At 52.1% G+C, this 13818-nt stretch overlaps 1 protein-coding gene across 2 annotated transcripts in view; it reads left to right on the forward strand.

The window, feature by feature from the left end:
- DOC2B (double C2 domain beta) overlaps window positions 1-13818 on the forward strand; it is a 162134-nt gene that overhangs the window by 137953 nt on the left and 10363 nt on the right. For both annotated transcript variants that reach the window (XM_075013832.1, XM_075013834.1), the window contains exons 5-6: window positions 596-722; window positions 1694-1851. In XM_075013832.1, coding sequence (XP_074869933.1) covers window positions 596-722; window positions 1694-1851 — 285 coding nt within the window. The remainder of the gene's footprint in view (window positions 1-595; window positions 723-1693; window positions 1852-13818) is intronic.

Raw genomic sequence — 13818 nt, forward strand, 5'->3', positions numbered from 1 at the left:
CTACACGTGCCCTACTTCGACGTTCAACATCGAAGTAGGGCGCTATTCCCATCTCCTCATGAGGATAGCGACTTTGACGTCTCGCCGCCTTATGTCAATTTCAATTTCGAAATAGCGCTCACCACGTGTAGACGTGGCGGGCGCTATTTCGAAGTTGGCATGGCTACTTCGAAGTAGCCGGCACGTGTAGATGCGGCTAATGAAGGCACTAAATTCTCTGGGATGGAGAGCTGCTCATTTCAGTCCCTAGCCTGTGCTTTGAAGAACTCTGGAGAACTTAAATATTGGTGAATTCGAACTGTATCTTTCCTTGGCACACGAGTCTCTTTGTTGGTCAATTCCATCTGGAAAACCACTGTTTGGATGGGCCACAGAGTCAGAGCTCTGCTTTCTCTTTTGCCTAGGGGACATCCTGGAGGAAGCTTGCTCTGCAGCTGCCCATGGGTTAGGGAGAAGCTGAGCGTTTGAATCCAGCTCTAAATTCATTTCCCTCCCCCAGTTAGCAGGAAATATTGTTCCTGGCCAGACTGGCTTCTCCTCTTTTGCCAGCCTGTCCCAGGACTGATTGCCCCTCCCTCTTGGATGTGTGTTTCAGAATCTCAGTCTGTGATGAAGACAAGTTCCGCCACAATGAGTTCATTGGGGAGACGAGGATCCCGCTGAAGAAGCTAAAGCCCAACCAAACCAAAACCTTCAGCATCTGCCTGGAAAAGCAGCTGCCGGTGAGTGGGGGCAAGACTCTTGGATGTGGGGCTTGTCAGAGGGGCAGAATCTAGATTTGACTGACCAATACTGCCTTTGACCCACTTCTTCAGCCTGCCTCAGCTGCTCAGCACGTGCTTTGAGCACCCTCTCCCCAAAGGGGTATGGAGGGAGTTCTTTGTGAGTTCTGCCTCTTTGTGCTCATGCTTGTCTGCATGCCAAGAGCTCTGCTGATCCTCAGGGCTGCAAGGGGTCAGCAGCGATTGAGGTTGTCTGGGGACATCCTCCTCTGCTCCATGGCAGCTGAGGAGGTCTGGATGGTCAAACACAGGGGACAGAAGCAAAGCCGGCACTGGCACTCGTGTTATTGCAATGCATCACGGTTTGGTGTGATGGGAGCCAGAGCAGTGCTTATTTAGCCTAGGAGGAGAACTTGCATAAGTGTGGGAATGAGCTGGCTAACATGTGCCACCACTTTCTTCTAGTCAGTGGAATCAGAATGGCCTGACCATGTTCCATAGGCCCTCTACTGCTAGTGGAGATTCTCCTTTAGCTCATGTGCCTGGGGTTTGTACTTCTGGGTTCTGTCTCTCTGAGAGGGTCTGTTCACGTGCAGTCCCGTGTTGCCTGGTGCAGCAAGGACTGGCCTAAGAAAGGACAATCTTTAGTGTGTGTAATAGGTGTAGCAGCACTGCTGGGTCCATCAGATGCAGTGGGCAGCCCAGACAAGGCAGCTGAAGGCTGGAGCTGGTTCCTGGTAATCCTGAAATGCTTTGTGAATCTGTGTCCATTTTGCAGCTTGCGCCAGTCTGATGAAAAGAATCCAAGAGTTTCGACTTTGAAATGTCTTTTGGTTTGGAAGTTTCCTTTAATTTTTTAAAAAATATTAAAAAACATTTTAAAATGCTCCAAGTGGAAGTGGAATGTTTCCTTGTGTGTGGAATAAAAATCTCACTGAGTTCTGATTGTCTGTCTTCCTCTGGACCCCCAGATAGATAAAACAGAAGACAAGTCCCTGGAGGAACGTGGACGGATCCTCATCTCCCTTAAGTACAGCTCCCAGAAGCAAGGCCTGCTGGTTGGCATCATCCGCTGTGCCCACTTGGCTGCCATGGATGCCAACGGCTACTCCGACCCCTATGTAAAAACGTAAGTAAGTGATGTATGATTCAAAGGCACAGGCAGCCAGTGCGCCCCAGCAACCAGGATGATGGGCCAGGGCTTGCTTCGGGTTTTGTTTGATGGGAGATTTGGCTCCCCTCCCATGCAGAGCTGGCATGGGGAGAAGGGAGCCTTGAACTAGCCTGACTGTGGTGCTATGTGTTGGGAGCAGATGCTGCATCTCCTGACTCGGCAAGTGCCAGCCAGTCTGGCAGAGTGGAGGGTTGTGGTTAGCCACCCCCAGTCAGTCTGGATAGCACAGTGAGCCTGCAAGTGTCACAGGAGCCAGAGGTGCCCAGCAACTAGTGATTCCTGGATTCTCAGCCAGCAGGAGACCGTCCAGTCAGCTGGTCAGAGCCCTGCATTGCGCAGACCCCAGAGCCTGGCCATTGAAAGGAGAGGAGGCGATGTGACTACTGGATGTTTGGCCCAGATAGTTTTACTGGTGTATTGCAGGCACGCGAAATCTTGGAAACTGGACAAGGCTCTGATTGTCCCTTCCATGTCCCTTACTGGGACTTTGGAATAACAGTCTCCACTCGTGCACCCTCACCCAGAAATGCTTCCCATGTGTTACAGTGAGCCCAGTGCCTGTGGGGAGCTAGTAGAATTGGGGTGCCAAGTCTCTTCGAGTCAGATTTTTAGAGACATCTAGGAGCCTAAATACGCAGATAGGCACCTTCTGGGGCGTTCATTGAAACCCCTGCAGCTCAAGAGAGCTCTGAGACAATGGAGCAGCCGGGAGCTAGCCACTTGAAAGGGCAGATCTGGCGAGGCAGAGCCACTTCCCCATTCAAGTCATAAAGCTACAATACCAGATGGGGCAGGGCAGGTGTCCCATAAAGTGGCTGGCCGCATGTGATTATAGTCACCAGCCTGGGGACAATGGTAAGGCAATTGCTTATGACATGATCCAGTGACTTTCCTTGCAGCCTAATGTAGTGATTTAATTGTTCAGTTAAGTCATTATACAAGGTAATCAGGAAACATTATGCAGGTCTGGTTTCCCTGTCATGAGACAGGAAGCTTTAACCCCTGGAGTGGGGACCCTCAGGAGCCTGTCCCCACCCATGCATGTTCTGCCTTCTCATGCAGCCACACTGCTAAGCACTTGCGTGATCCAATGGTGCATGTGTGGCTAGATCAAGCAACTTGGCGCTTGTTCTGGGCTGGAGACCTAGGTCATGCGACTGGTAATCAGCATTCCCTGGGTTCTGTTCCTAGCTCTGCCTTTGACTCACCTGTGTGTCCTTGAAAAACGGATGGCTTGTGGTTCTCCTCTCTCAGGGAGGCAGCATGGGGCATAGCCAGGTAAAGCTCGTAGAGATCCCTGGGTCAAGGGGGAATGGGAGAAGGAAACGTTATTAGTGAGGCCACGTTTCTCAGCACGGGGATTAAGAAGGAGTGTTTGTCTGCACGCCACTCACCCGGCTGAGCGCCTACACTTCTAGAGCATGAACGAAACCCTGTTTCCCAAACTACATCATGGCCTGTTGGTAACCCAGTAGTCTGCAGAGCCGCCTATCCATAGAATGAACTGGGATGGCCATCCCAGGCTCTGTGCTTTTGGGGGCCCCATGGCAGCCCCCCAGTTATATTATGGATGGGAGAGATGGGAGTTACTGGGGGTCAAGGGTCAGACAGTGAATGCTCCAGGGACTGCCTCCCTTCCCTCTGCCCTCTCCATGTGGGCGATGGGGGCAGCAGCCTGCTCCACCCTTCTGCGCCATGCCACACCACCCTCCTATCCCAGAGCACCTCACGATAGCAAGCAGAATGCCCCTCCAGTTCCCACTGACTGTGGAGAAGGGAGGCACAGCAGAGCAGGGTGGAGCAACCTGCCACTTCTGCTGCCCACATGGTGAGTGTGGGCAGGGAGGAAAGGTGACTCCTGTTGTCTCTGCTGTGACCAGCCCTTGGCCCCAGGTAATTCCTGGGCCCCATTGCTGGGGGAGGGGTCAGGGAACAAAACTGGAGCAGAGCAGGGGAGGATACAGGCATGTGGTGCAGCTGGGGGATTGCCCTGGGCCTGAGCCTGTGGCACAGGCTGTGGGGGTTGTCCCAGGCCCCACCCCCTCCTCAGCACAGTCCTGCTTTCTGGGTGAGGGAAGGGCACTGGTGTGTGTGAGGGGTAGCTGGAACAGGAATGCTGACATGCTACGGGCATGAGGCTGAAGGCAGTAGAGGGGCAGCAGAACCTCCTCAGTGAGGAGGCGTGCAGGGGTCCATGTACTGCCACAGGGCGCAGCCGAGTGAACGGGAGCGGTGAACAATTAGGAATCTTAGCAGAACAATTTACTCCCAATCTGCTTGTGGCGGAATGCACTGTGCCCCAAGGTCACGGAGGGCCTGACTTTGCATTGCTCCAGTTTGGCTCCCTCGTTAATGCCCTGCAGTGCAGTAATGAGTCGTAGCTTCCCCTTCATTTTTTCCTGTCCAATTCCTGGAGCAGCAGGGGGCTTGGGATTCTGACTGGGGAGCTGCATGAGACTGTGGGGGGTAATTATCTCTGGGGGCAAGGGAACCCACTCCCCAGGGGTCTGCACAGCACTGAGCTCGACTTCTCATCACCCCATGGTGGCTGACAGCTGGAAGCAGCTGTAGTGGGGGAGGTGTTGAGTGTTTTTGGAGCCCCAACTACGATTTTCTCCTTCCTTCATATCGGGGCCTTCTGGCTGTGGTGAAGGGAGGGGAGAAATGTCTAATCTTGATTAGGACCTTAATTAATTCAGCAAACCTGGTCATTTGCATAATACAAGTTCATTTTCCTGTGCCGGGGAAGCCTGGAAAAGTTCACTCCGAAGAATAAATCAGGCCAGTTCCCTCCCTATGTAGATTTGAAGCAAAGCAGAGGGCTGTGCAGCCGACTGGCTTTGAGTTGTGGCGAAAGGCCACTGTCTGTGAAAGGGAGACAGCAGCAAACAGCCAGACACAGTGCAGCAAACTTACCCCCCCCCCAAGTTCTCTGAATGTTCTTCACTCCTGACCACCAGACCCCTGCTGCTGCTGTTCTGAGCTCCCCTCTCCTCCCCCCCCCAACTCTTCTGCTGCCCCTCAGTCCTGACCAGCAGCCCCCCGTTGTTCCGGCCCTCAGCTCCTCCTGCACACACAGCGTTGCTGATGCTCCCATGTTGTGACTCCCAGCCACGCCTGTAATCACAGCCCTGTGGTCCCTGCCAAACACATGCAACTCTGCCAAAACCCCTCCCTTCTGCCTTCAGCCCCATTGCCATTGCAGCTTGGAGCAGTAATTTCCCCTTGTGCCACCAGGCAGGACCTGTGTCATGTACAGACTGCGTCTCCTAAGGACAAGACTGAACCCAGAGGTACCTTCTTACTTAAGATGACTATTTGTCCCGTATTAGAGATGCCAAAAAGGCATCCCTACTTATTTTTCAAAAGGGGCTAACTGTCCCGTATTTGGGCCCTCCCCCGCTGACCTTTTCTGCTGGAAGCTGTGCCTGTGCAGCTGCTGGCAGGAGTCACTTCCCCGAGCCTTGGCTACCGTATCCCTGCTGCTTCTCCAGGGCTCCAGGGTAGGGCCAGCGGCTGCTGCTTCCCTGGGGCTCAGCAAGCGCTGGGGGCTGCCTCTTCCCTGGGATTCCTGGGAAGGGCCAGTGGCTGCCTCCTCCTTCCTGACTCCCTAGGGCTGGGAGGAGCTGCCCCTCCCCCCATATCTCCCTGTCCTGTATTTGGGACAGGAAGATATGGTTGCCCTACTCGTTCTGTAGAACTGGGAGCAAACTGGGCATGATACTGAAGCTGGTGATGATGTCGCAGTGAATCTTAGCTCAGGGCCTGAGGAGGGTTACAGGAACTGGGAGCTGGACACAGAGCCTTTCCCCTCTCAGCTGCCGGTTCCAGGCGAGAAGCTGGCCATTTGGGGTCCCAGCACAGGCAGGGGCCTCCTTCCTGGTCTCTGATTTTGGCTGTTTCCCACCTCCCTCTTCAAGAGCCCAGACCAGGGACCCTTTGCCTGCACCGGAAGGGAAGGCTGGATACAGTCTGTCCTCTCACACAGGCTTAGGGAGCAGCTGGTGACTGTAAGCAATCAGGACAGCAGTGGCTGAAGGGGAGCCAGAGGAGGACGTGGTGATTTTTTTGCTTGGAGCTCCCTGTTCGCATCTCTGAACTGCCCTTTACTTGGGCTTCAATGCACACTATTGTGCCAATGGCTGCAGGCGTCTTGCAGCACACCTGGTATAGCCTGAGCCATACGTGGCTCCTGGGTGTGCTATGGGCAAGACTCAAAGGGGATGGGGAGTCCAGCGCACATTCACTTCTAACAAGAGCTGGATGGCTGAAACTACCAGTGGCTTGGAAACTCTGAGCCTGTTTCTACAGAGGCTTCCCCCCCGGCCAGGGCCATGCTGTGCTAGGCGCTGCACAAAAACGTCCCTGCCCAGGGTGGCATCTGAGGCAAAAGGGAAGGCAGGAGAGGCTGGTGAGAGGAGTGTGCTGGAGGCAGACAGGATAAGGAAGCAGCAGGAAGAGAGACCAGCCAAAAGTATAGTCCACGTGCATGATAGCTCAGATGGCCCGAGATAATCAGCCAGGCTGAGAAGCCTAAAGCCCTGTATGGCTGTACTCTCCCCCATGCTTCCCCCCATGGCGCATGGGCAGGAGCTGTGCAGTGCCCCAGTGCAGAATGATCCTTTCTGCGCCCCCTCGCGCTCTGGGCCACGACGTTTCATGCAGTTGGATCAGGTGTCTGGGCTGAGTCGAGGTTTATGGCAATAACATGACATGTAAAAAGCAGATAGGTGCTGCTGCCATCCCAGCCCACAATCTGCAGCCATCAGAACCGAGTCTTGGCAGGAGCACATGGCTCACAGGGTAGATTGCATTTGCTCATGTCAGATACAGTGTTGCTGAGAGACGTGAGCATCTCCTAGCTCACACTGCGGTGCCTGTTGGGTCCTTACTTTTACACCTGCCTGCGCGCCCCACTCCTGGGCCCCTGCCCTGCACTTGCACCCAGAGGGCGAGGTGCACTGTGCTGTCAAACATGTGGCATGTTAGAGGAAGGCCCATGGAACCCGGGGGCTTTTTATTTTTGCAGAGCAGGTGTGCTTAACCCCTACCTCCATGGCTCAGACCCTACACTAGGTAAGTCCATCGTGCCTACCCGCCTGCTGCCCCTTTCAATTCAGTTACACTGAAGCTTCTTGTCCCAATCAGAGGTATTGCTATGCACTTCTTAGCAGCTGGTGCTTTTCACTCTAGAGGTATCTGCATTTCAGCCAGTGCCTGAAGTGATTCCTGCGTGTACTGATGCTGAGGTTTGCAAAATGCTACACAAGGTGTCAGCATTACTACCCGTTGACCCAGCCTGTGCCAGTTGTATTGGTGGCAGGCAGCTTGGGAGGCATACTGAGAGCAATTTGACGTGTGTGACTCTGTAGCAGAGCTGCCAAACTCACTAGTTTCCTGAAGAGAGAAGCAGGTGGTTGTGATCTGTGGGAGGCCCCAGCTGTGTTTGCACCTCGCTCATGTGCTGGCCTGTTGGCACATTTCCTTTTTGTCTCACCCCTTGAGAGCCTGTGATTGTTCAGTGGGAAAGACTTGTTTTTCAGTAATGCCAGACCCAGCTGCTGTCTCTGCAGTGAAACCCTGGTGTGTAAAAGCTGGAATGAGCTGCTCCCCCACCAGGAAAGGGCCTGTTTGAGCAGAGTCATGGCACAGCCACGTGTGCCCTGGCCTCATTGCTATTCCACTCCATGTTTGCAGGGTGATAGAGCACCTGCTGCAACTTCTTGTTGAAATCCCCCCGAGTGGTTCTTACTCTCCTAGGGAATAGCTTTCAATAAACGGGAAACCAGCAATGGCTGGAGAAGGGACCAAACATTCATGCAGCATAAACTTGATGTGGGTAAGCTGTTGAGATGTGATGTGAGATGCCTCTTCCTCAATTGCTGTTTGAGAGCAGGTGTAGCATGCAGTTAGCACAGGATCAGCTTTTCTGTTCTTCCTGCAAGTGGATTCTGCAAATCACAATCAAAGTGAAAAATAGAAAGCTCTCTGGCTGCCATCATCTTGTCCAACCGAGGGACTGAGCCAGGGACCAGTGCTAATGGCATGGGACTACAACTTGAGCTAAAGAACTGGGCTAGCGCTAGAGCTGTACAGACCCGTATACTGCAGTTTGTGACCACTGATCGGGGGTTACTTCTAGAAATATACGAACACCAGGCGTGAGCAGTCGTTTTTGATGACTGTCTTTAGATGGTCCAGAGCTGCACCCTTCTCTGTTAATGAAGGAGGTGCGGGGTCTGGGATGGAGGTTGGGCGCAGGAGGGAGCTCAGGGCAGGAGATTGGGGATGCAGGCGAGGCTGTGCGGTCCGGGAGGGAGGTATGGGTGCAGGAGGGGGTTGTGACATGGGGAAGTGGTATAGGAGAGGGTGCAGCGTCTGGGAGGGAGTTGTGACTTGGGACAGGGAGTTGGGCTGAGGAAGCAGGCGGAGTGCCAGGTGAAGGCTTTGGCTGGGAGGCACTTGCCCATGGTTGCTCCCAGCCAGCAGGTGGAGCTGTGGTGGGCCACAGGTTGCCCACCACAGATTTATAAGGTAAAGGCGCAGTCTGTCCTGCACTTCCTATGCCTCCCGCTCCCTCTCGGCACTCTCAGAGCACGCAAATCACCCGATTCGCGCCCCAACCTTACTCTTCCTCCTCCCACCCAGAGCTGGAATGCCACAAATCACTGAGGTGAAGGAAGGCCACTCATGCAGCCTGCACACTATTTCTGGTTGCCCAACCCTGCTATAGATCTTCTCTCAACCTGCAGTGTGTGGGCCCCCAGTTCAGGTGCTAGGGCCATACAGAATGCAAGCCGAGTTCATCCTGGGTTGCCTAAGTTTGGAAACTCCTCCCCCTACCCCCACATAGCTGAAACTAAACACTCTCACTTAAATATGTAAGTGAAGACATCATGGTAGCAGATGTAATTTCTTTGCAAGCATGTTATTCCCCAGTGATTATTTTATAGCACATCAGAATAAATATACATGCAAACCTGCCTTGTATAACATTATCCTCTCTCTCTTGCTCTTTTTAACCTTCACATTTCATGGGTGCTAATTTATTTAAAAGGTGGAGAAGGGAAAACAAATTAATCAGATTCCCTGGGCTTGGAAATTTTATTACGGGGGGAATTTGTAGGGGCCTTTGTGATTTAGGAGCACAATTGCCAACAAAAGCCTAACTGTACGTATACTAGAATCAGAACATATGCTTCTCCTCTAGTGACTAATGCAGAAGGAGCTGAGGGAAGTTTGGGTGAGTTTGCAGGCCCAGTCTATGGCCTATCCTACACTGGAGTTTGACAGAGTTATATCAGATTATTCTTATAATAACTGTAGCATCTAGGAGCCCTAGTTATGGACCCAGACCCTGTTATGCTAAGGGATGAACAAACCAAGCGAAGAGACAGTCTGTGTCCTAGACAGCTTTCTAGCTAAGTACGGCTGCACCATCAAAACCCAGAGTGTACACAGGCAAAGCTGCTATTCGCATGGGTGAGTGGAATCAAGGATACAAACTGTGGTTTAGACTTTCCCTGTAACTGGGGCCCATTTCCCAGGGTAGGCAAGGCCTGTCTGAGTGCAGCTGTTGCTTAGCTACAGACACAGCCATTCATTATATCTCCCAAATAGAGCTGTTCCTCTCCAAAGCAGGCAAAGGTGGATGGGACACCCTCCAACTATTGAGAACTCTTCCTGCAGCATGATCCCATTAGCCCATGAAATGGCTTTATTCTGCAGGCCAGCTGTGTACAGTGCGCACAGTCCAGGTGAAGCCATTATGCGCGGTTCTCTCTTTTCCAAACGACTGTCTTCTTGAGTGTGATTAATGTGGGAGTGAGGTGGGGTGGCTGTCTTTAGATAAGCAGAGCTTTTGGTATTGCTAATAAACGGGAGGGTGGGAGGTGAGCAGGCTGTGCCATGTATGGTGCTTGCTTAATGCTGTACTACCTGCCCTGGTCCCTTGGGGTGAGCAGGACCCTCTCTGCTCTCTGAATTCTGGTAATGTATGTATGGCCTTGGGAGGCGGGGGACCACGATGCCAGGTGCTGCACAGTCCTAGACTAGATGACAATTCTAGCAAGACATGAGTTACAGAAGTGGATAAGCAGCAAAATAAACAACCCGCCAACATTTTCTCCTCGGTTAGTTTCCCTCATTGATAGTGTGAGTGTTAAATAGCAAGGCTGGCTAGAGTGGCAGTAATTTGTACTGGATAACATGTCAGGAAAAAGCTGGGACTGGGTAGGCTCAGTGCAGGAATGTGCTGTGGGTTCGGCCAAGCCTGTGGAACCTGTCCAAGTACAGGTCTGCCTCATGTGTTAACAACAGAGGTGTTGACGTTTCCTCCCCCTTCAGCCAGCTCTCACTGCTGCAAACCAAGGCAGCAGCTGTGTTATATCGGACTTGTACTGTCCATCAGATTGCATTTTTTAAGTGCGCCAGCCTCTGCTCCCAAGCAGGATCAGGGTCCCATTGTACTAGGGGCTGTATATAGAGAAGTACAATGCAGCCCCTGCCCCCAAATTGAAGCACAACATAATTTGTAACCCCTGTTCCCTTTATCTGAAAACCCCAGTCATCTGAAACCACAGTGTCCCCCCATGTTTTATTTAATTGTCTGCTAATGCCTGCCCAATTAGCCTTTTAGCGCTAATCAACAGTTTTGCATTTGCACAGTAGATGTGGGCAAAAGCTGCGCTTATAGAGGCTTAGTTCATCCTACCAATCAACACCCCTGAGCAACCGAGTTACATCAGCCTAACTCCCAGTGCAGACAGCACTGTGTGACTGTAGGGCTTTGCCTGTCAGCAGAGCTACCACTCTCCAGCACCGGGAGTATCTGGCGTAGGTTACAGCTTCACTAAGTGCTGCAGCAGCCCTACTGCAAAGCAGTAAGTATAGGCAAGCCCCCAGCCCCTTTCAGCAACAAGACAGTTGGCAGGGCAATGCCAGTGAAGTTAGCGGTTTCCGCGTCACTATAGTACAGCATGTTAAATAAAAGTCAGCCTTGCTCCCTTCACTCCCCATAGTTCTGTATCCGGGGAGTGGCAATTCAGCCTTTCCAATACTCACATGGGAGCTAAACCTCTCCCAGCCATTTGGATAAACAGGTGCGTACTATAAATCCCCTAGCCATCTGCTGCCAAACCTCTTCTCTCCGAGACAGGGGCCGCAGCTAGAAGGTACATTTTGTGGCCTTTTGTTCCCCATAGACAGACACTTGCAGCCCTGCCTGTTAGCTGCCACAGGGAGATCTCAGTACAGATTTCAAACCTGCCTCAGAAGCAGGGGAGGCTGCCTTCAGGGCTCAAGGGAATGTGGGGTTTTCACTGGCTGGTCTGTGTGGCTCCTTGTGCCACTTCTGTGGGGCACAAGGACACACTCCCCCAGAGGCTCTGGCATGACTCCTCGCTTTCTGCCTCATCCCTTCTCCCAGTTCCTCTCCCTCTCTTCTGCTCTAGCACCCTTCCCACCCCCAGGCTGTAAGCATATGTCTGTTCCTTCCCCACACTTGCCTGGACTGCCCTCCCCAGGCCACATGCTCCTGCCATTTACATTTGGCTCTGCGTCAGGTGGCAGCTGTGCTGGACCAGTCAGCCCAGTTGCCTGTTGGCAGATTGCAACATGTCCTCTGGGTCAGACATTCAGGTCAGGCTGGATCTTACCCCAGTTGGCTGCCCAACCCTGATGCAGATCATATGGACAAAGGAGCGTGGTTCTATTGCACAGGCTGTTCAAACTATCTCTTATCACAGCCCCTTAATGCACCATTAACCTTTGAATCTATGGTCCCAAATGGGAGTGAGCTGAACGGGATCCCCCCACTCCTGTTTTCAGCCCGGATCTGCTGAGATATTTCCTTTCAGTGCTCTCTTGCAGGCAACTTGCATACAAGCTCGGTAACATATTGCAGCAGAGCGTGCAGGGCTTCAAGTGCCAGCTCTTTGCTGGAGGTTTTGCTGCACTATAACATACCGCATGTCCTTTGCCGGAGTACACAAACACTTTGCTTGCTGACAGATGCCATCTGACTGGGAATCTTCTCCGGTTCCAGAGACGTCATCTGGCTCCTAGCACTGATCACACCAGCATCAGACTGGGTGTTTTAACTTTGACTAAAAATGATGGTGCTATGAACCAGCATGAATGAAAAATTCTTTTTTCTGAGCCCCTTGGCATGATTGCAATTTATTGGAGGGTTAGGAAGATGGAGAGAAAATCTCACCAGATGTGCAGAGCAGAAAGCAAGTGCAGTCTCCAAACTCAGAGCTGTGCCTCCAGTCATGCAAGTGGATGGACCAACATGTGAACTAACTGCATTAGCTGCCTCCAGTAGAACAGTCAGTTTTAAATGATGAGCAGCTTTCAAACACAGCAGCAGCATTCCTGCTGACTCTCCTTGTTCTAAAGACACCAGTCCCTCTCCTGCAACAAAAAGAATGTCCCCAACATGCCCCCAGTGCCATGATGTAATGAGGCCCTTAAAGACCACACAGCAGCAACACCCAAACAAAGGCACAAAGGTAGAAACGCTTCCACTATCAGACCAGTGGGTGCAGAGTGTATGGCATATACCTGCATTCATGCACCTGTCCACCAGTGGCATCTTTTTCAGGGACTTTTTGTGTGAGCTGGGGGAGGGCAGTCAGGAGGCACAGACCATTGCCGCAGACCTGTTAAACCTCCCGCAAAGACTAACTGAGAGTCCTAATTGTTTTTTGCTCCTATGTGGCCCACATTGGCCGGGTGTGGGAGCGAGATCTGGTTCCCCAGATGAGTATGGGCTGTGGCAGCTCTTGGGGCTGTTAGTGATACAGCCAAGTGGGACAGCAGGTCTAGGGCAAAACACTTCCAAGCTGACGGCACGTGGGTTCTGAGAGCCTGTAGGGTTGGGAGGAGCTGCAGCCTTTTCAGATGCAGTGCAGGTTTTCTCTGAGAGTGCGAGTAAAATCAGTGACTCCTTTCTCTGGTGGAGAGGGCTGTGGGCCAGGGTTAGCAGCGCTCAGGGAAAAGAGCCATGGCAGGATTTCAGGCAGGCAGTTTTTAGTTTCACATGTTAGAATTCTTCAGGCCCACACTTCCTGGCAGAGTGAGGTGCTGGGTGTAACCAGAGGAGCACACCTGTGAAATTGCACCACCTAACTGAGCAGACCCACTGCTTGTGGGGCTGAAGCTAGACCTGGCTGTAGCAGACTATTGTGGAAATGTCTAAGAGGAACACCCCAATTGCCAGGACAGTCAGTTCTGGGCACAGATGCCTCAGAAGAAGATGTAAGAAAGCCACAGTGGGCACATGGAAGCATCTGCCCCATATAAATCCAGTCTCTCATAGCTGGAGGTGGGCTTTTTGCCCTGAGGCGTGGGGTTTTTATAGCTGAACCTAGCAAAAGGGCAGGGGTGAAATCTAGTGCAGGGACAGTGTGCAGGAGGTGGTGTACAGGGGCAGAAGAGAGATGCCTGGAACACTGAGCACCACAGGGATTTTGTACAAGCACCCCAGGAGAGTAGAGGCTGTTCTTACCCTTGGGGTCGGGGGACTGGAAGTTAAGCAACTGCTTAAGTGATTTGCTAAATTGGGATTTGGTGGTGGGCACCTGGCTTCAGATGAAGAGTGCTGCTCAGTTCAGGCATCAGACAGTCCCATTAAAACCAAGCTTTGATGCTATTTTGCTGTGTGATTCATGTCATTGTATTAACGAAACCATGGGCTCAACTTTTCCTCTGCATTGTCAAGAGTAAACAGCATAATTTGAAAGGCAATCAGAATGTTCAGATTAACCAAGGAAACTATACTCTGTCCCTTGTAAATGAATTCTCTTGAGGAGCCTAGCAACCTCCATCTCATTTATGAGCTGGGAAGTTGGGTGTGTGTGGGGAAGGATGGAAGTATTTTGTTTTTAAAAACAGTCTCTTCTGGAGAAGGACCCGTAT

This window comes from Carettochelys insculpta, chromosome 19, assembly GCF_033958435.1.
Source record: "Carettochelys insculpta isolate YL-2023 chromosome 19, ASM3395843v1, whole genome shotgun sequence".
NCBI classification, from domain to species: Eukaryota; Metazoa; Chordata; order Testudines; family Carettochelyidae; genus Carettochelys; species Carettochelys insculpta.